Source organism: Oreochromis aureus, linkage group 5 (genome assembly GCF_013358895.1).
Source record: "Oreochromis aureus strain Israel breed Guangdong linkage group 5, ZZ_aureus, whole genome shotgun sequence".
Classification (NCBI taxonomy): Eukaryota; Metazoa; Chordata; class Actinopteri; order Cichliformes; family Cichlidae; genus Oreochromis; species Oreochromis aureus.
Window position 1 is genome coordinate 4,153,034 of NC_052946.1, and position 22,978 is coordinate 4,176,011.

The 22,978-nt window shown below is 39.6% G+C and overlaps 1 protein-coding gene across 2 annotated transcripts in view; it reads left to right on the forward strand.

Annotated features, from left to right (window-relative positions):
• Positions 1-716: 716 nt before the first annotated feature.
• Positions 717-22,978, forward strand: part of phf2 (PHD finger protein 2) — a 38,844-nt gene continuing 16,582 nt past the window's right edge. Inside the window, exons 1-11 of one of the 2 annotated variants that reach the window (XM_031731523.2) lie at positions 717-1,064; positions 15,279-15,364; positions 15,496-15,610; positions 16,871-17,031; positions 18,364-18,505; positions 18,613-18,799; positions 18,935-19,097; positions 20,388-20,475; positions 20,770-20,876; positions 22,062-22,153; positions 22,251-22,340. In XM_031731523.2, coding sequence (XP_031587383.1) covers positions 967-1,064; positions 15,279-15,364; positions 15,496-15,610; positions 16,871-17,031; positions 18,364-18,505; positions 18,613-18,799; positions 18,935-19,097; positions 20,388-20,475; positions 20,770-20,876; positions 22,062-22,153; positions 22,251-22,340 — 1,329 coding nt within the window. In that variant the 5' untranslated portion in view covers positions 717-966. The remainder of the gene's footprint in view (positions 1,065-15,278; positions 15,365-15,495; positions 15,611-16,870; positions 17,032-18,363; positions 18,506-18,612; positions 18,800-18,934; positions 19,098-20,387; positions 20,476-20,769; positions 20,877-22,061; positions 22,154-22,250; positions 22,341-22,978) is intronic. The other variant, XM_031731514.2, reaches the window with a different exon arrangement.

The following is a 22,978-nucleotide window of genomic DNA, read 5'->3' on the forward strand; positions in this document are numbered from 1 at the left end:
ACATAAAACCGTGCAGACCGAGATTTGGTGTCATGGACAAAACCTCATGCTGGTTTTCTATCAATCAGCCAGCAAGCGCAGTGGACTTGTGAAGAATGCAACATGTGTCTAACATGGAATCAGCTGTTCTCGTAAGTTTATAGTTCAACTACCTTATTACAAAATGTCATTTGATTTCGATTCTGTTTTGCTGAGATGATGTTGAAATATTTTTATGATTGTATTATTATTATTATTAATAGCAATTGTATTATTATTATTATTATTATTATTAAATTCCAAATACATGAAATGTAGTAAAAATAATAATAATAATAATACTAATAACAACAACAACAACTGTATTATAGAGAGGATATCATGATGTAGAGAAATAGTGTGTAATCTCGTAATAACAGATTATGTAATAATTAAACAATTATATCTTTCCTAATGGCGGCTATGAACACGGTATTTAAATTGTATTCATCGATTAACAATAAACTGTCTGGGAACAGAAAGCGTTTATTTCTCGGCATTTGAGCGTTCCTCTACAGGGAAAAAACATCCGCAGGTCCATTTTAGATCGATCTTTACGCTCATTCATCGGATCTAAAGCTGCTCCCTGACGTAACTTACATTTGTTTATTTATTTACCTCGCAGCGACATCGAGACTACATTTTCTTGTGGCTCCTAATATGAGCGCTTCGGTGCCGCGCAGTCACCAGGGGGCATGCACATAGTAATAATAACAATAATAATGCATTTGAGGAAAGCCTGCTACGACGAGCCTCCATCGTTTCTAGCTCCCCGCACAAACGCCAACCCGGCCGCGGCGTGATGGAGCTGTGCGCTTAGGTTCATGTGTCCGGCGGGACTGCCCCTGGCTTTTTTTCTGGGGAAGATCATATTGGATCATATTGTTTGCAGGACGTTGTTCCTCCTGCAGCCCCCCCAGTCTATCCCGACGTAGTTGTGAATTGAACATGGCGACTGTACCAGTATATTGCATCTGCAGATTACCTTACGACGTGACCCAGTTTATGATCGAGTGCGATGCTTGCAAGGACTGGTTCCACGGCAGGTAAGTCCCGATTGTTCGCCGTACTGTATTTTGGGGCGGTTTGCATTTGTGGGAAACAAACAAAAATGGCGAGGTCTCGGTTGCGTTTGACAGCTTTGTGGCTCTCAGTCGCCCGTCTACATCTGAAGAGAGGCCGCTTGGAGAAGAAGAAGAAGGCGGAGTTATATATAGCCGACCGGGGTTGTGACATTTTTTCGCGAATAACACAAAACAGATTTCCCTTATTGGAATAAATACGGTGGTTTATGGGAGGATTTTGGTGTGAGCTTCGGCTATTAATTGCACTTAACGGCTCTTTAACATCCCCGCATAGCCCCAGCCTGCCTTCCCGTTGTAAGGAGCGGACGACAGCGGTGGAAGCCTCCGCAAACTCGCCGCTCATTTTTGTGACAAATGCTCGTCCTTCCAGACACGTTAAGGGCAACATTTCGCCCGTATTGCCGGGAAATATTCTCACATTCGAGTCGCTCCAGTTTTTACCGGCCGTGTTAACCGAGCGCGGTGGAAAATCACGACTCGAGTCCGAGCTTCCCGAACTCAGCCCCGCAGCCTTCCTGCCAGGCGGCAGCTATGGCTGACAATAGCCCGTGCTGGATGTCCTTAAGCTTCAGCAGCGGAAGGGAAATAATTATTAGTATTCGTTTGACTGGTTTGTCACTACTGTAGACTACGATTGTTAGCTCATACGTCTCCCCGAGTATAGTGCGAAACGTATCGCCCGCCGCTGCTCATCACTTTCCCTGCCGTACACACACTGTAATGGTCTCAACCAAATCCCAGTTATCATCTTTTCGTTTTTGCCTGCTGTCGTTATATCTGTTCTTACACGAGTCTGTGTCTGGACTGGCCTTTGCTTTGGGGTGTTTAGAGCTGTTCGGCTGCTCTCTGCCTGTCTTTTTGTTAACCCGTCATTTGTTAATCGCGTTTCTTTCGGTGAACAAGCCCTTCAGAGCATTGAACAGTATTTACGCGCCTGAACGTTAACCCTTTAATGTTCCTCCGCCGGCTGCCCACCGTCTGTATCACACTGTCTAAATCATTCGAGAATTAAGGGATGGGAATAGTCCAAGACCTACAAGCCAAACCACCAGCAAAATTCATGTTTTCTCCCCACACCCCCTTTTTAACCAGAAACATCGTATTTCTGCTTCTGTTATTACCTGCATCTCACATTTTCACTTACCTGTCACATTCTGTAAGTTTTTGATCCTGATAAAAATAGAGCAACTGCATTTTTCAAACCATAAGTATATTTAAAGTGGATGTGCACACACCGTACATTGGCACTCCAATTATTCAGGCCCCTGAGGTGGACCATCATGAGGAATAAATCAGGTTATACACATCAGGTTCCCTTTAAAAATTTAACAAATGTTGGACCGAGTAATGCATTTCTTCGCAAATTAATATTAGCGATAGACCGCTGATAAATACTTGCATTTTAAAATAATATTCATGTGCATGTTCAGTTGTTAGGAGCGGATGTGTTAAGTTCACATGTATCATCAATATAATTATGATTCACAGTCTTAGCATGAGTCCACACGTCATGATGTGATGTAACAGAAACAAAATCTAATCATTATCCTCTAAGTGATCACTGAATCCTCAGGGACTTATACACATGGTGATCCATACATGTATAGGTATCACATATACATTGGCTGTTAGAGTCAGAAACAATAGTTCTACAAAGAGCTGCAGCAGCCTAGCTTTGCCATGTCTGACAACACTCTACTTTCCTACAACCTTTATGCATTCATTTTTATATCCTGTAGTCATTTTGGTTTGGGCCACAGTTGAGTCACTGCAGTGTTCAGGACAGCGTTTTGGAGATGCTGCTTGCAGTCATGGCACCCAGCTGTTGTTGATCAGGAAACAGTTCAAACGCTAACTGCTCCTAAAACCACACTGTCTGGTTTTCACTGTACATTTCTGTTTTATCTTCATGTTAAATGAACAAAACCAAGTTAGTTAGCCTTGGACTTGTTGAATTTTTAAAATGGCAACTTTTTTAAAAAATCAACCTTATAATAAAAGTGCCTTTATTGAGGAAGGTACCTTTTTAGCCACTGGTTTAGTCTGTGTTAGTTCATTATTAATACTCGTGGGAGCTCAGTTTACCACCTGGCTTCAGTCTCACTGCACTTATCAACCCTTTATACAAAAAGCAAGCAGCTCTTTTCAACAAATAAGCTACAATAAACCCACAGTTAGTGACAAAGCTAGCTGGTGATGCCTTATCCAAAAAGCAGTAGTTGGAATATTTTTCTCAGGAGATGGTGACCAGTTGTTAGATAAAAGAGAAAAAAAAAGTAAAAATAAAGGTTTAGAACACATGTTGTTACAGTGAAAAATAACTGGTTCAAACCTCAGTTAGGTCCTTTCTGTTTACAGTTTGTATCTTTGCACTGTGCTTGCATGGGTTTTCTTACCCATGGATGTGAACTAGACAAGTGTTCAAGTATGTAGAATAAAAGAATACCAACATTCTGAAAATGCAACATGCCCACCAGCACAGAAAAAACAACACATTGAACAGCAAAAACTATAAGCAAAAGATTGCAACTAGTGCAGCTGCCACAATAACTCTGCCCTGACTTAATGATAAGAAGGGCCGTAAGAGTTATTTCAGGAAGTAGTTTGTGTTGTTATCATGAAATACATTTTACCACTTTGTCTGAGACACTTGTCATTGCTGTTGTAAAATCAGTTGTGATCCAAAGGCTAAAATGTTTGCAGTGGCTAACATTATATAAATGCTGAAGCTAACATGACGTAACTAATGTTATGTCTTATAGGAATGTCAGTAGGCTGCCTGTCAATCATCCTAACATCTCAGTCTATGTTCTGTCAACTGAATATAATGTTAACATTTTAAACAAATGGTCTATCAACACCATGTCAGTGGCTTAAATCACTTTTTAATAAATAATTATGGCTGAAATCATCTAATTCTCTTTGTACTGGAGCTGACTACAAAATGTTTGGTATTGTGACATTCTGAGTAAGTAAGACTAAAAAATGCTATATAAATATACAAGGCCATTCCTTTCCAAGACAACTGATATGTTGCTTAACACCAACATTTATGTATTTAAAGTCCGTCAAATTGTAACAAAAGCTGTCTTAACAAAATATTTGTTTTGTTTTGACTTGTTATCAGGTATTGGTAAATGATGTTTAAACTAATACTGTAATACATATTATATATTACCTTATTACAATTTTGAGCAGTTGTTCTTCCCACTTGAAAAGACGTTTGCAGTTATTTTGGCGCTGCATGAATTCACTTTATGCTTGTGGTAATTAGTAAAAAAACGTTCTTTACTTTGAATTTGTACGTTGACCAGCAGCCATGGTGAGTTAATGCGTGTGAATGAGTGAAACACTGGCATTAACCATACAGCTGCATTTACATGGTGTAGTGAAGTTGTAAATGAGCAGAGGGAAAGTAAACAGAGGACAGCCGTCTTAACTAGCGCTATTCTATTCTACTTTACGCAGTCAAACTGGAATAAGGCTAAGCAACTGAAACCAGGTGTAACCACATTCTGCACCAAGATGTGTGGACACCAGCACTGAAGAAACCAAGGCTAGGGCTGCTAGCATTGCTGGGGTTAGCTAGACTTTAAAAACTAATCTGACACTGTGTGTGTTTGCAAAGTTATACACAGCGCAAAGTGTTACATAACTGAGCGACATTTAAAACATGAATTGTTTAACAGGGAAGATAATTAATGGTTTCATATAGCCACTAAAATACACACAGTGTATTTGTTTGGACAATGTTGAACTTTGTCTATTTAAAGTGTGTTTAAACAAGTAGCAAAGCAATCAGCAGGGACATCCGTAACACATGTGTGTCTTTGGCCTACAAGAATTACTCCATGAGTGTATCGACAGGTCATCCAGAAGGTCACTTACCTCAGATAGTGTCAGTGGAGTGAAAAGACAAAAGTTTGGGTTTTGGATGTTTGGCATAAAACTAACACAGCATTTCATAAAAAGAACATCATGCGAACATCATATCAGTCATAGTGGTGGTAGTGTGATGGTAGTGTAGTTCTGCTCTTTACCAGAAAATCTAGAAGGAGAGTGTCATCAGTTCTTTCCATGAAGCTGGGTTGTGCAGCAGGACAAAGATCAAAAATACACAGTGGCTTAGTAAAAGTCCAACTTAAGTCCTGTCGACATGCTTTGCCATGACCTTAAATAGGTCCTTCATGCTTGAAAAACCTCCAATGTGGCTGAATTAAACCAATTCTACAAAGAAAAGTGAGGCAAAGCGTTGTGAAAGACTCATTGTCAGTCATTGCAAATGCTTGATTGGAGTTCTCGCTACCAATGGTTGCACAATTGGTGATGAGATATAGGAGGCATTTACTTTATCACACAGGACCAGGTAGATTTGGATATCATTTTTCCTTTAAACTGCATTTTGTATTTACTTGTGTTATCATTGTCTAATGTTTAAATTAGTATGACAATCTTAAACAAATGGAAAGAAATCAGGAAAGGGTTAGGGAAAGGAAAAGGGATATCATGTGTTTGTGTTTACAGTGGGGGAAATAGCTTTGTAAGTTTGGCCACTTATAAACACAAACAGTCTCAAATTTTATGGTAATGTCATTTTAATGGAAAGAGACAGACTAGCAACCAAAAATCCAGAAAAAAGCATGTCACATAAAAGTTATAAACTGATTTTCATGCCATTGAGTGAAATAAGTATTTGATCCAGAAGGATTGGTTGTATGCCACATGGGCACACAGATTACAATCAATCAACCAATTACAGATACTCCTGACCTCAGCTTATGTGTATAAAGCACACCTGTCCACAGAATCAATTTCTTCCATTCCAACCTCTCCACCACCAGCTCAAGACCAAAGAGCTATCAGGACATCAGGGACAAGATGTAGACCTGCACGAGCCTGGAAGCAAGACGCTTGGTGAGAAGGTGACAACTGTTGGTGCGATTATTTGACAGTGGAAGAAATATGAAATGACCATCTATTGCCCTCAGTCTGGAGCGCCATACAAGATCTTGCCTCATGAGGATGGACTGAAGTCTCTCGGTGCCTGCAAGGTTCCCCTCACTCAAGAAGGCCCATGTACACGCCTGTGAACCTGTGCCAGTGAACATTTCAATGATTCAGTGCTATCAATCTAAGTACTATGGTTAGATGAAACTAACTCAGCCCATCAGCGTTGGAAGAAGAGAAATGCAGAGTATGACACAAAGAATACTATACCAACTGTAAAGTGCTTTGGGGCTGTTTTTCTGCTTAGGGCTCAGGATGACTTCACCGCATTAAGAAGTCAGTGGACGAGTCAATGTAATGTAAAGTCCTGGACGTGCCCCTCCTTCCCTCTGCACTGAAGATGGGTCACAGATGGGTACTACCAAGGCAATAAAGGAGTGGCTAAAGAAGAAGCACATTAAGGTCACGGAGTGGCAGAGCTAGTCTGCAGACCTCAATCCTATAGACAATCTGTGGAGGGAGTTGAAGCTTTGAGTTGCCAAGCAGCAGCCAAGCAACCTAAAGGATTTACAGAGTCTAACACAGGAGAAGAGCGGCGAAATCCTTCCAGAGATATGTAGAAGCCTGATGACAAGACATGTTCTTACTGTTTTCACCAATTACTCTAATACTTTTTTCACTTAATGACATGCAAATCATGTTATAACTTTTATGTAATGTGTTTTTTATGGATTTTTAAGTGGATATTTTGTCTCTCTCCATTCAAATAAAGCCACAATAAAAAATAGACTGTTCATTTCTTTGTAAGTGAGCAAACTTACAAATTCAGCAGGTCATCAAATAATTATTTGCCAACTTTTTAAAAAACATTTTCTGATTAGATCTTTATTGTCATTGAACACAGAGCATTGAAAATGAGTTAGGAGCTTCAGCAGTGTGCAGCATAAAGTAGCATTATAAATTAAATAAAGAATGTATGGCAACTTGATAATTTAGCAACTATCTGCAGCTTCTTGAAATCTGATGAATTAATAGCAATTACTTATTAGCCAACATGATTGTATATACATGTACTTATCATATTTAATCATTCCTCCCTGCCTTGGCACACACCGACTTTACACAGCCCTCCAATGCCCTTGAAATCCATCTCTTTCCCTTTTTTTAAATGATTGAAATTTTATATATAATTGTTTTTGGCATTTTGCCTTTATTGGATAGGAACAGTGGAGATAGACAGGAAAGCGGAGAGGGAGAGAGTTGGGAAGATGCAGCAAAAGGCGCCGGGTCAGACTCAAACCTGTGCCGCTGCTTTCTTGTTATGTGGTATGTAGCAGCCTGCTGACCCACTAAGCTAAACTGGTGCCCAAATGGTTGCAGTTTTCCTCAGAGCAAACAAGTCTCAAGACTAAAAGCAGGTTTTGATGACTTTGAGCTTTATTTAACTTATTGAAATATATAACATGCCCTGCAGCAAATCTGCAATTTGTTGGACGATGTTCAGTGTGACTTATTATATAGAACAAGACACAAAATATTATTCTGCTTATTAGATAGATGTTATCCTCACGGCGGCAGACACTTTACCTAATAAAAATATATGTTTATATATTTAGATGCACTGTAAGAAAAGAGATTCTGCGAGCTGGTGATGGAGACTTGATTTCAAGAACATGCCACCTGTAAAGATTTGCTTTATGATATAAAAGTGTAGCAACACTACACTATATGTCTTCTTTCACAGAATGGCTTCATCAGTGCGTCCTGGGGTTGACTGTGTTAAAGCTTTAACTAAAACCATGGTTAGCTGTGGTCATTGCTTAGAACCACAGTTGCATTATGTGTCATTCCCACACTAGCCACAGGGGAAGGCCCCTTCTGGCCACACTGGGTACTGGGGAGTTGCTGTACAATAGGTTTATATGAACTTCTTAATGCTGGATTGACTGTGGTAAAATAAATGCTCTATTAAAGCTAAACAGAGAGTTAAAACAGGACTACAGCTCACCGGCTTTACATAGCTGGATGTATGGGGACTTGCATAGTACAGAAACAGTTGTCAGCAAGTCTTCCGCATAACACAAGCCAAATCAATACATCCTGCAACTGCTTCATAATAAAAGCCTGAGGAAATTTGCTGAGCATGCAGGTGACAGAACATTTAAGATTTAATTGCAGCTCTGACACCACAGACGTAAATGACAGTTGTGGAAGGAGTGAGGCAAGAGCAGGAATAATATGAGTTAGATCTCATTGTCTCATCTGTCATTCAAGACTCACATCATTCCAGTATATTACTGTTCAGTTCAATTCACTTTTATTTATACAGCACCGGATAACAACAACAGTTGCCTCAAGGTGCTTTATATTGTAAGGTAGACCCTCCAATAATATAAATATATATATATATAAAGAAAACAGAAAACATATGATCCCCTACGAGCAAGCACTTTGGCAACAGCGGGAAGGAAAAAGTCCCTTTTAACAGGAAGAAACCTCCAGCAGAATGAGGCTCAGAGAGGGGCAACCATCTGCCACGACAAGATGGGGGCTGAGGGGAGGAAGACTGAACAAAAGACATGCTGTGGAAGAGAGCCAAAGATGAATGATTAAATAATTAATTAATGATTAAATGCAGAGAGGTTTATAAACACATAGTGAGTGAGAAAGGTGACTGGAGAAGAAACACTCAATGGAATCCCCCAGCAGCCTAGACCAATTCCAGCATAATAAGGGAGGATTCACGGTCACCTGATCCAGCCCTAACTATATGCTCTAGCAAAAAGGAAAGTTTTAAGCCTGATCTTAAAAGTAAAGAGACAGTGTCTGTCTCCTGAATCCAAATTGGAACCTGGAAGAGGGCTCTGACAGCTGAAAGCTATGCCTCCAATTCTACCTTTAGATATAGTAGGAATCACAAGTAAAGCTGCAGTCTGAGAGCAGACTGCAGCTCTAATGGGCTGATATGGACATTAAGATAAAACGGAGCCTTCCTATTCAAGACCTTATATGTGAGGAGCAGGATTTTGAATTCAATTCTGGATTTAACAGGGAGCCAATGGAGGGAAGCCAATATAGGAGAAATATGCTCTCTCTTCCTAGTCCCTGTCAGGACTCTTGCTGCAGCATTTTGGATTAACTGAAGGCTTTTCAGGGAGTTTTTAGGACTTTTGATAATAATGAATTACAGTAGTTAAAGTTGGGAGTCATCTGCATAGCAGTAAAAATGTATGCTATGCCTTCTAATAATAGTGTCTAAGGGAACTGTGTATAATGTAAACAGAATTGGTCCTAGCACGGAACCCTGTGGAACTCCATAACTAACAAATTGGAGACTGTTAGATAGATATGATTCAAACCACTGCAGCACAGTACCTGTAATACCTACAGCATGTTCTAATCACTATAATAAAATATTGTGGTCAACAGTGTCAAACGCTGCACTGAGGTCTAGCAGGACAAGCACAGAGATGAGTCCACTGTCAGAGGCCATAAGAAGATCATTTGTAACCTTCACTAAAGCTGTTTCTGTGCTGTGATGAGCTCTGAAACCTGACTGAAACTCTTCAAATAAGCCATTCCTCTACAGATGATCTGTTAGCTGTTTGACAACTACTCTTTCAAGGATTTTTGATATGAAAGGAAGGTTGGAGATTGGCCTATAATTAGCTAAGACAGCTGGGTCTAGAGCTACATTCTGTATTACACATAAAGTAAGATATCCAAAAGTTTCTTGGTATTAGAAGACATATAAGCCTAAGAAAACAGAGAGGAAGCATTTTGTATTCAAAAAAACGAATATCACTGGCTTTTTAAGTATGTTCAGCTCGATTTCTTAAGGTTACTCTGCGACTCAGAAGAGCAAAGCATGTTGTAGAATGAGGATGTCAAGCTCGTCTTGAACCACATACACCCTGCTTTGATCTCAAGTGGGCTGATAAAACCCAGTAATTTTTCTGTTATTTAATTGTTTAAAACTTAATTACTTTCATCTTTTGTGAATGGCCATGTATCAGGTCCTTATCAGTAGGAAAAGCTGTAAAACTTGTGAAAATACAGTTAAACATCCAAAATTTATGCCATTTATGCTCACGTTTTCCAATTGGAATCTTTGCCAGGACTTATTTTTTAAAACCCTCTTCAAGAATGTAGTTCATTGTAAAGTAGCTCCCTTTTGTTTGTTATACTAAAAAAAAAGTCAGGACAAAAAAATCATAAACAAATGTATTATTTTGTATTTCTTTATCTAACCGTCTTTTTCTTCTTACTAACTATTTAAATGCTTGCACAGTTCACTTGTCTGGGACTTTGATAACAAGTGGCTGTAGCTCAATAGGTAGAGCTGGTTGCTTCCTAGTTGGAACATGGGTGGTTTGATCCCTGACTGCATGCCAAATATCCTTGGGCAAGATACTAACCCCAAGTGAATGTGTATGAATATCAGTTTGAAAGCATAGAAAAAAGTTCTATTGTGAAAGGGTGACTGAGGCATATTGTATTGAGTGCTCAGGTAGAGTAGAAAAGCACTTTATAAGAAGCAGTTCATATACTATTTTACTGAAACCTATGCTCATTTCCAGTTTGCTTATTGTGGGTTTTAAGGTTGGGCAATTGGACGAATATATCGACTATGATAGGTTGCCCTGTTGTCGATAGTTTTTACAAGGGCTATTTATTTATTTATTTATTTGTCCATGAGTAATTTTGCTGATAATGTTGGTTGAAGCCAACAGAAGCAGTCAACAGAAATAAATAATAGCACTGTTTTAACCGCACCCTCCTCAGATTGCGCCCAAATGCAGCAGTGATTCGTTTACTCAAACTCATAACAGAAAGAAAGAACGGCAGTAGCCTATGTTCAGAAAAAAAGCATTTTATTTAAATAAAAAAACTCAATGGTGGGGAGGGAAACAAAGAGAAACTGGCTTCTTTAACCACTATAACCGTGTTTACAGGCCGTTCCAGTTTTTATCTGTCTTACACACTCAACCAAACAACACATTAGTTAAAAATCAAAATGTCTCTTCCAGCGAACATTAAAAAAAAATCTCCAACGTAAACTTAAGTCTTTTGTGCGATTCGGCACATCTCAAATAACTAAATAAATAAATAAATAATCCAAAAAGTAGCTACATTAATACTGAAACAAACGAGAAGAGACAAAAACAAAACTTATAAATTCTTTGACAGGAAAGCAAGCATGTTTACTTTCTCAGGTTTTAGCAGTGTGCACAAGTGGTTACCAACATTACCAGTGGTGTTGAAGACGCGTTATGAAAGTGTGCTTGTGGCTGGTACACACAGATATTTCTGGGCCATGTGTGACATCAATGGGAAACGTTTTTCATTTTCCACCAAACCAGTGGATCATCTTCTCCGTCTACGACCTCCTCGCTGAGATAAAAGTCCATTTCTCCTCCAGTGTGCAATTTGGGAATTAATTCGTCCATGTTTGGACTTCTTTCTGTGTTCTAAACGCGCCATGCATGATTACATTGCTCTGCTCATCAAAAAGTCTGCGCATGCGCGAATATATCGCCTATCGTCGGTTATTGGACTGACGATTGTTGGTTGCAAAAATAGCTTTGCATTAATCACACTACACAGTAGGGGTGGGCGGTAGAAACGGTATACGGTAGAAACGATATGAATTTGGCCAACGGTAGAGATTTTGACTATACCGCTGTGCCGCGATAGTGCATGTTGATGGTGTCATCAAGCCTGTTTTGGTCGTAAGCATCGCAGCGGCTGCAAGCAATATCATCTCCAAATTATGCTGGGCGACAGTAATAGCAAAGAGACGAAACACGTTTTGGAATATGAGGAAAGCCAAAAACTACGCTTCCTCCTCTTCCGTACCATTGATTCATTAATGTTGAATCCTCTCACAGCTGTTCTATTCCCATGTTGTTGCAGTATGTTAATGACTAACCTCATATTGTGGATGGATTATCTCAGTTGTTCTCCTGACTGAAGTTTGGTCCGTTTACAGCATCCTGCCATGCGATTGCATTTGTCCCTAACCATCGGGAACCCTCACGTTAACTTTTATCGAGTGGAAAAAAGTTAGTGTTCATTCTCCAGCTTCACTGTGTTTATGTTATGCTAACATAGCTGTGTTGCTAGTGATCAGGTGGCACATCATTATATACCAGCTAGCCCAACTTCAGTAACCCTAAAAAAGTCACTGCTGTTTAGTTTTCTGTCTTCATTTATGTTGGAAGTGATAGCAGAGCTGTACGTTTTAACTTTTCAGAAATCTCTCAGTCAGAACATGCTATATCATGTTTAGGTGGAAGCTAGCGAGCTAACTTCCTGCTAACTTCTAACTCTGTTAAATTTACTAAATTCTGTTTTCATGGATGCCTGGATGTTAAACTTAATTGTTACACCTGGTAAAGCAGCAACACTGATCATTTTATTAAAGATGAAAGAATTTAGACAGTTTTTAACTCTCAGTGATGCCGCAGTGTTCGTTTGACTTTGGGACCTGAAGCAGACGGAGTTTTGGACCCAGATTACTCCGCGAGGCTCCTGACTACGGTAGCCGTAATGCTCCGACAATCCATCAAGCGGTGCGGCTTCGTAGCTTACCAAAGTCGGACTAAAACAGTTTTTGACAGATTTTTGAGTGCCGTGTACCACATAAAATCGGTTCGAGGTCAGTAAGCACAACCAGAATTCATACATAAGGCGCACTGTCGATTTTTGAGAAAATTAAAGAATTTTGAGTGCACATTATAGTGCGGAAAATACGGTATACAGAAGAAAAGAATATATCGCGATATATATCATTACTGCACATGCTTCAAATGATACTGCAATATGGATTTTAGGCCATATCGCCCAGCCCTACTACACAGGAATCCTTGTTGTCTTATATTCTATATTAAGTATACACTTGACCACAGTGAGATACATACTGTGCACTGAATTGTGTGAACCTGTGGTAAAATGAAGAATGATATTGTATCAGTCTCTGTAGAGCAGTAAGCATCAATACTGTGCCTCACACAGGAGGGTAAGAGGTCAAAGTCAGTTTCAGAACTGCTCAAATACCGCACTCACGAAGAGATGAAAGAACTCTGGTGTAGCCCAGACCTGACCCAGGTTTAAAAATACATCCTGTTCTGTTAAAATCACTTTGTAAACTGAGGCAGCAACAGGTAACATGAGTGTGAATTCAGTCTGTCACTGTGAGACGTGTCTATAATTTCCTTTGTTACTAAAAGTTGTGCACTTTTCACATTTAGTATGGATTTAAAGCCACTGATGTTAAAATGTCATGAAGAGCCATGTGTCCCTCTGTCCAAACACACCCACCCACTCTTCTGTGTGACTTCAGTGGACGTGAGAGGGCCTGGTAGTAAAGCTGTGGAGCTACCACAAAGAGTCAAAAGAATACATTGTGTAGAAACTCCCAGTTCACCGAGTTTGAGAACAGCGGCTCCAAACGGGAGGAATTTGCACTTGCAGGAGTCGGGGGCAGCAGCAGTTAGAGAGAGAAGGGAAGAGCTGTGCATCACTGTCATCATAACAAACCACACTAATGCTTTCTTGAAATACCTTTCAGTTTTGGTGATTTTTCCTTTGCTGCATTTGAGCTGCAAAAATCTTGTTTTTTTCTTCACTTCAAAAGTACAACTTTTGCAACAGCAACAGTCATTTTCTCACGACTAGCAGGTTGCCCTTGTGCTAATTCAACCAACATTTCCTTTTACTATAGTCGTGCTACAAACCACAGAGCTAGAGTATAGACTGCTTCTGCATCTGTGTAGATGGATATTTATAGGCTACTGACTGATACATGTTCCAGTGCTGAGGTCTTGATGGCCCTCTGCTGTCTGTCAGCGTAGACCATGCATCACTTCAAAGGACCATGCTGATGTGTTTTTGGTTTGTGACCACGCTGGAGTGTAGATTTTTCTTTCCTCCTCTGTCCAGACACTGACATCGGTTCTTGTCATGTCAGTACAAATTCATTTGTAGACGTATACAAAATCGATTTATATGCATATACTGTTAGAAAGAGCCAGAAGAAAAGTTTTGAATATTTTTCAGTAATTTAAGGTTTTTCAAAAGGTGGCTTCAAATTTTTGACTTTTAACTGATTTTTTTTTCATTTTTAGTCTTTTTACTGAAAAAGACGCCACCATGAGATGTCATGACCTCCCATAGACCTAAGTATGTAATAGATAAATAATCAAGAATTCTGGCATTTTTTAATGTTAACATCTCATGAAATAGCGAAAACGTTCCTTTTTAATTTACTATTTATTTTACTTTTTTTTTTTTTTTACAGTTGAAAAAGATGAAAGCTAAATTTGCTGCACAAGCAGTTCTTTATAATGTGGAAGAACAGACCAGTTGTTGAAATTGTACTTCATTTTAAGAATTAGGATGATTTAATCCTAATTTCCAATGGTTTATTAGGTAAAAGTTTTACTGAACCAGTTTCATAGCCTTGCTTTAAAAGGTTGTTCAACCAAAATGTTATATTTAAACACATTTTTCAGGGCACTGGGACAGTGTAACGAGGCTTTCTCATTATTTTCTTATTATTTTCTGACCAAAGTGACTAACTGTTTAATCCAGAAAATAAAACGAGGCCTTGTTAATGATCCTTCTGCTCTTTCAGCGCGGACCATGAATCGCAGGTGAATTTTATCAACCCAAATGAATGAAATGAGAAAAATGAATTATGAAATAAATGTATTTATTTATTTATTTATTTTAAAAAAGCCAAAGGGAAAATTTGAAAGAAATTTCTCTCAACCTTTGTTTACAAACTATATAAAATAAAAACGTTGTGTGTATTCCAGCTGAAGATTAATATTCAAAGCATTTCTTCACTTTAAGAGCGAAATCCTCCCCAACCGGTCGCAGCAGATGGCCCCGCCCCTCCCTGAGCCTGGTTCTGTTGGAGATTTCTTCCTGTTAAAAGGGATTTTTTCCTTCCCACTGTCACCAAAGTGCTTGCTCATAGGTGGTTGTCTGTGGCTTCACTGTGGTTATTCAAAATTAAACTGAATTGAATTAAGATCTGTGCTTGCCACTATTATTTGCCCTCCATGCTGTCTTCTGTTTAGAAAATAAATTTACATTTCCAAGATGAATAATCTACCCAAGCTTTTTCCTCACGGTGCCGCAGCCAATCACACTTTTACTTTAGTTCATGTGCAGAAGGCTGTTCCTCACCATTAAAAAGTATTTCCTCTCTCATTTCAGCTGCGTCGATGTTGATGAAGACGATGCTCCAGACATCGACATTTATCACTGTCCAAACTGCGAGAAGACCCACGGCAAATCCACATGTGAGGAGTTGCACTGATTCAAATAATTGAAATCTTATGTGGTGTGATCATTCCACCTCTTCTCATTTGCTGGAACAATTTAGATTTGATTGCTGTCAAGTACTGTCTGATTCTTTTTGTTTGCTCTCTAGTGAAAAAGAAAAAGAACTGGAGCAAACATGACACGGGCCAAAGCACAGATATCAAAGCCGTTCAGAACGGCAGTCAGGTCTTCATCAAGGAGCTCCGCAGCAGAACGTTTCCGAGGTAAAAACACAGAACAACTCCTTACATGAGAACAATCGCATTATAGTTCCTTTTTCATGTTCTTCCTCTACAGTATTTCTATAAGAAATCTTTAGGCCTCTGTGAGTTCGTTTTTTGTATCTTTTACATTTATTTTGGGTTACACTTTGTTAAACAGACAAAATGAAAAGTCAGTCTAGACAGTTCCATAAGGAGGGTTAGAAGTGAAACTGTGAAACCAACTGGTAGACGTTAAGGGATGAAAAAAAAAAACAAGAAAACTTAAAACTTAAATTAAAAATGAAAAGCTTCATTAACGGCTCAGTCCTGGTGGGGACGTCATCAAAGTGGAGCACTGAACAAATGTCATGCTGGTTCACGTTACAGTTACAGTACACCAAGAAAAACAACTTGTCCACTTAAATACATGTTTACAACAATAACAGGTAGCTATTCCAGGTATTCCATGTTCACCAATCACCCATATAGTCCTTTGCTGTGTACAGTCAATTTGTATCGAGGATTCTCCCCAACCGGTTGTAGCAGATGAGCCTGGTTCTGCCGGAGGTTTCTTCCTGTTAAAAGGGAGTTTTTCCTTCCCACTGTCGCCAAAGTGCTTGCTCATAGGGGGTCATATGATTGTTGGGTTTTTCTCTGTATGTATTATTGTAGAGTCTACCTTACAATATAAAGCACCTTGAGGTGACTGTTGTTGTGGTTTGGCGCTGTATGAATAAAACAGCAATCAATTGAGTCTCTGACTGTATTTGGCCACACCCCTACTAACCCAGGCATTCATACTATAAAACATCACACATGGGATTTTGTAATGTGAAAATTGTAAACAAATCAGTGTGTCATGTTTATTTTATTCATCAAAGTAACCACAGCTTCATAAGACCATCACCTGGTACAGTTTATAATCAAGAACAAATTGACTTTCTTGCTTTAATGTGTTTGAGGCCATCAGATGGGTTGTGCTCAGGTGCTGTTGAGAATGTGTAGCGTGACTCTTAAATAATATGAAATAAAATGGTGAAAGTAAAGCTTTCTTTATAATTGAAGTGATCATATTTATGACTCAAACTGATGAAGGAATATTGGGTGTATTGTTCCACTTTTGAATAACTCCACTAGGGGGCACTGCCTGGTAACATTTCAAAGACCTGCTTTCAGATAGTGTCACCTGCCACTCACATAGAGCTCAGATGTGATTCTGTTTCTTCAGCTTAGCGCACATTAAAGACGTTCTCTCCTTATCTGGCTGTGTGTGCTTATTAGTGCTGATGACATAGTGGTGAAGCTCAGTGGCAGTCAGCTGACCATGGATTACCTGGAGGAGAACGGCTTCAATGAACCCATCCTGGTTCAGAAGAAAGATGGTTTGGGCATGTCCATGCCCGCCCCCACCTTCTACATCAGTGATGTGGAGAACTATGTTGGTAAGAACATCTGTCACCAAACCACACAGTACTATGACTGAAGCTAGTACTATTCCTTCTATAACAACCACTGCATTCAACAGGTGACATTAACAGTTACTTCTACTGAGGCAGCCGCTATTGCTCTTTCTATTACTCTTCTAACTTCTGCCACTGCTGCTGGTGCATTACAACAGCATCTGTTTGTTACTATTTTATCTGCTCTTGCTGACATACTGTAGAATGTCCTGTAACTCATATAAAAGAACTATGAGTAAAGATATCCAACAGCCCAGGACAAGTACTTGCAAGTCCATGAAGGAGAAGGGAAACACAAAGCTTACTGTGAGTACTTGGAAAATACTTGATTAAAACCAAATGGGAAAGAGAAAGGGAAACAAAACAAAAGTATGCTAACAAAAAACTGTAATGTGGTAACATTAAAGGTAATTCAACAGTAATAATGATATTGAACATATAGGCTGAGCGTTAACCTTTCAGCTGACATCAGGTTACAAATGTCAGAATTGACATTTGAACAAGAAGGTGGACTGCTAAGTTGTCAGCTAATGTTAGCCAGCTGTCTTTGGTGTAATGAACAGATAAATGCTAAGTGCTTAGCTAAGTTAGCTAAGTGCTAAGTAACAGCTAAAAAATACTGGAATTTCACTCATTTTAACTGAAGCACAAATGTCTTGAAGCGTAGCTCATAGCATTTGTTAGCCATTCAAACCTGCTGTTTCCAAACGTTCAAAACAGTTCACTGCATGAAACATTGTGATTATTATCTTTTGAGAAAATTAAATGTGATTTGGCTTCTTGTTGTTGGATGGAGATGCATATTATTATTGGAAGAGATCCATGTTAATATTATAATAGTTTTTTGCTGTAATTCTGCGTTTTTCACTGCTGAGAAAAGTTTCGTTTGCTGACATTAGATCTTCTAATACTTTTAACATTTTACAAAGTGTGCAGATGCCCTGTTTTAACAGTCATAAGAGCATCTTCATTTACAAACATGATTGAAGCTAATGTGGGCTGTGGCTTCAGTGTGAAAATGTCATGCAGTGTGTGAATATGAGAGGGAAGTGTTGGCACTAAGGCACAACGAATGGCTAGTGTCATTTGTTTTAGTCGATGACCTGAAACTAAAACAAATGACATGGTTAAACAAAAAACTACAATGCTCTCTGCACTTCAGTAGGGGGCGCGTGTGTTCTTCTTGTCTTCTCTGTGCTGCAGACATTTTCTGTTAAACAGTTTTCCGCCTAAAGAAAATGTTTAGCTTGTAGGCAGTTACTCTTCCTTCAGCTCGTTTTATTGTGTCTTCCTCTCCCCTGGCCTTTGTCTCAGGTCCCGATGTCAGCGTGGATGTGGTGGATGTCACGAAGCAGACAGACAGCAAGATGAAGCTCAAAGAGTTTGTCGACTATTACTACAGCACAAACAGAAAGAAAGTGTTAAACATCATCAACCTGGAGTTCTCTGACACGAGGTACTAGCTCTCTGCCCGATGTTTGAAAAATGAGATCTGGCTTCTAAAGATGCCGGCTGCATGGAAAACTCACAGTGCTAATTTCTTTTTCTGTTTGTCTGGGACAGGATGAACAGCATAGTGGAGAGTCCACAGATTGTGCGGCGGTTATCTTGGGTAGAAAACTACTGGCCCGATGACGCTCTGCTTGGGAAGCCAAAAGTCACCAAATACTGTCTAATCTGTGTTAAAGACAGCTACACAGACTTCCACATCGAGTGCGGTGGCGCCTCTGTCTGGTACCACGTTCTCAAGGTTAGAGAAGTGTGTCGGGATGATGGGAAGTCAAAATATATTCGGCACTGAGTCTTTGACAGGAAACACGGAATTTATTTCACTCCTTTGCTCATATGATGACGATGACGCCGGAAAATGTGATTATGTTCGCAGGGAGAAAAGATCTTCTTCCTTATTAAGCCCACCTCGGCCAACCTGTCTCTGTACGAGCGCTGGAGGTCGTCGTCCAATCACAGCGAAATGTTCTTTGCTGACCAGGTGGACAAGTGTTACAAATGCACATTGAAGCAAGGCCAGTCCCTGTTCATCCCATCAGGTCAGAGCTGGTCTCCTCTCATGAATCTAGCTGAACATGTTTCGCTCTTTTCCCATTCTCATGAATGAATGAATAGGACAGACAGAAGCCTCGTTGACTCAATCACAAGCAGGAATCATACTTCCCGTGTCCGCGAGTCCACTTGCGTCTCAGTGATGTAAATTTCATCATCAGACGGTTAGCATGAAGGCCAATGCGGACATGCCTGCCAGTTTTTTTTTTCTTTCCCAAGGATAGTTTGAGGTGTAGCTGAGTGTCAAACAACCGACCTTCTGATCTGTTGACGACCTGTTCTTCTTCCTGAGCAGCAGCTAGAATAGAATAGAATAGAATAGTAAGTAAGTAGTCAGTATGAGCCCCTTTTTAGGGGCTCATACTGACTATCTTATTAGTCAGACTATCTTATTATTCAGCTGTCATCTTCAACATGTTTAGCTGGTACATCATGTAGGACGTTGGCCTGATTTAGACTTGTGCGGGGAATCTTTGTAGAGCCTGTAATCTACATAATTGTGATATTTTTTTTGTTTTTTCCCCAGAAGCAAATATAATTGTCCCTCGGGTTTTTCAGTTCCTTGTACACTCCCTCACATCTATTCTGATAGTTTCAGCATCTCCCTATAGGAATCTGCTGACAGTTTTGAGTCTTATATCAATGCTGTGATTATTGTTCTTTATACTGAAGCGATTATTGTTATTCTCTCACTGATGAATTCAAAAAATTATTTCTCTTGTGCATTTGGAAATGCACAAGAGAAATCAGTGTTCCAGAACAGGCCGATCACAGTAGTTGCAGACTGTGTCAGCCCCGACGTGTAGTTACATTTCTCAGAAGGTACACTTCCCAAAGTAAACTGCAAGCAGCTTTGCAGTCCACTTTCAGCACCTTCTCCTTTTCACATTGTTTAGGACTTGTTGTTACTTGGTCTGATCTGAGCCTGAACTGCAGTGACTAATATTTTTGTCATGTAGCCTAAAATTGGACTCTCTGATTTTACGCTTATCTGGTCTTAAAACCCATGAGGACAGATCGCCATGTGGCTAGTCATAAAACATGCATATACTAGTGCTGTCAGCATTAATCTCGTTAAAATGACGTTAACGCCATAACCGCATTAGCGCGGCAAATCTCTGTTAGCAAGTTAACGCTGTTACTGTTACTAGTATATAGGTAATACTTAACAATAAAAACACAAGAAATGTGTTTTTTGTTGTTTGCATTCAGAATGCTGCATTGATGTTATTCTTGTAAACACTGGATGATTATCTTATCTCATTTGGTTCCTTCAGGTTGGATCAATGCAGTACTGACACCTGTCGACTGTCTGGCGTTCTCTGGACACTTTGTCCACAACCTCAGTGTGGAGATGCAGATGAGGTTTGGCCACCTTCCTTTTCACACACATTCATTCTGTATGCTTGTTTTTAGTGCACTGGGTTATAATGTGATCCACCGTGCCTCCTGCAGACATTCCTGTTCTTGGGAAGGTGATTTAGTGTGACCTTAAAGGCCTCGGTTGATATTATTCAGTAGTTTCCAATTCTTTCCTGTTCCAAATTCCACCAAATCTGTTTATGAATTCTCCCTCTTTGGAAGTACTTTGTGAATTCCATCCTTTGTTAGTAATCTGTGATGATGTTTAGCTGAAATGGTTTTTTTTATCTTCCTCAGGGCATATGAAATTGAAAAGCGGCTAAAGGTCAAAACTCTCACTCCTTTCCCCAACTTTGAGACGGCGTGCTGGTATGTGGGGCGACACCTCCTCGAACGATTCAAAGGTGAAGTCTCAAATCGCTTCGATGTATTTATAGACTCCGGTTTTGCCCCGGTGTGTGGTACTCTAATGTAAACCCTCATCCTCGTTTCACTCGATATTTCTCCAGAGGAATGCGTGAATGCGGAGAAAACACAAACACTGTCAGAAATGCATCTTTTTTTCGGGGCTGCACATTCAGCATGTGGCTGCATGTCTGCGGCGCAGATGAGGAGCTGGATGCTCTAATATTATTTCAGTCATTAAATCGGTGAATCGCAGAGTTCACAGATGATTAGCTTCAAAAGGTTTGGCCCAGCTAGAATCACTTGCTCCATTACAAGCCTGTGTTTAAACTCCCTTCAGCTGGCGTGGCCCAACTGTTTATGTTTCCAGCATTTTCTGTGTATGTTCATGTGTTAAAACCAGATTGTGATTTTGTGTGGTGCACGCCACCTCCAAACTATAAAGCTCTGTCATTAATATGCCATTATTCTTTTGAAAAGGCACCTATTATGCTTTTCCTTATTTTCTGTCATATGTAGTATACGGTTCAGTCGTGGACACATATTGAACGTGGCTTCAAATAATGAGGTCAGTGTATTTATATGTAGTCTTTCAGACGGCTCTCTCAGGCAGTGATTTTCTGCTCTCCTCAAAGACAGGAGATACACCCCAATATGGTAATCTCAGAAGCCCCGCCCACTAGTCCTTTGTTTGTGAGGGGCAGCCAGTCACAGAAATGGTGTCCTTAAAGGGAGAGGCTTGTTTCACACAGAGCTGCACTAGGCTCAGCGTGAGATAAATAGGGATTGTGAGTCATGAAAAGCTGGTCTAATAGAGGATAATATCCAGAGTAAAGCAGCAGGATGATGGTGGCTTGCACCTTAAGAGCTTTAACATGCCACTTGGCTGTTTTGGGGTTGATCTGCACGTCTGAATTAAGGTAACAGGAGAGCGTTGTCTAAACACAAAGTCGCCCTGTTGATGGGAGTCCCTCTTCTGTACACTGAGGAGTGCAGTAGCTTCATCTTCTCTCAGCTGTTCTCCTGTTTATGAAAGGCTTATTTCAGTTAGATCCTGTAAATCTCTCCACCACTGGGAATTTACGCTGTCCGTTGTGCTCTTTTTAACTCCAATAGTCCCAGCTGCGCACAGTTCAAAGGCCACGATTCACTCAGTGATAAAATTGGCATTCTTTCCTCTGTAGGTTTACATAAAGCGAATAAGCAGCCAGCTCCATACCTGATACATGGTGCCAAAATCATCAATGGAGCCTTTAGAGCCTGGACTAAAAAGCAGGTATGGAGGCAACTAAATACAAAGCAGTGTATCTAGTGTCATGTATCTGTCTATTTTCTTAGAAACTTTTTCTTTATTTGTTTTGTTTTTGTAACAGGCTCTCCTGGAACATGAAGATGAGCTTCCAGAGAACATGAAGCCATCACAACTCATTAAGGATCTTGCCAAAGAGATCAGATTGTCAGAGGTATTTTTATTTCTAGGTGGTAATTTCATAGTTTTTTGGCACCAGGAGAAATTAATGTTTCATATTATGCCATGTAGTATTAATATTTAATGACCAGGTTTGTCACAAATCTAGAGGACGATGCCTTAGTTTTGCTAATCAAAAAGCTTATTTTTCATATTTGGTTTTTGCAAATTAATCCTTTCCACTTAGGCCTCTCCATAAACTCTCAAATGTCAGATTTGCAGAAAAAATAAACATTTTATTGCCATCAAAGAAGGCTGATGTTTCTGCAGACTATGAAGCCCTCGTCTTTCTGCTAATCTCAGTGGTAAAAAATACTTTCCTAAATTTTTCTTTACCTTTAAAATTGGAACTTTCTTTTAGCAAAAAGTTATTCTTTTGTTACATCTGGTAGCAATTAAAAGCAAACCAAATCTTAGCATTTCGTTATTTAGCTGATAGCTAAATGTTAGCTGTCTTATCTAGCATTAAATACCATATTAGTGCTATGAATAGCTGTTGTTCAGATAACTTGTTACTAAGAGATTAGCTTGCAACACACAGTGGCATTGTGTTTGCAACCAAATGGTGAACAGAATGTGTTTTTATGTTTTGTTTTTATGTCTTAGTTGAGCATACAGTTAGCCCAGTGGTTA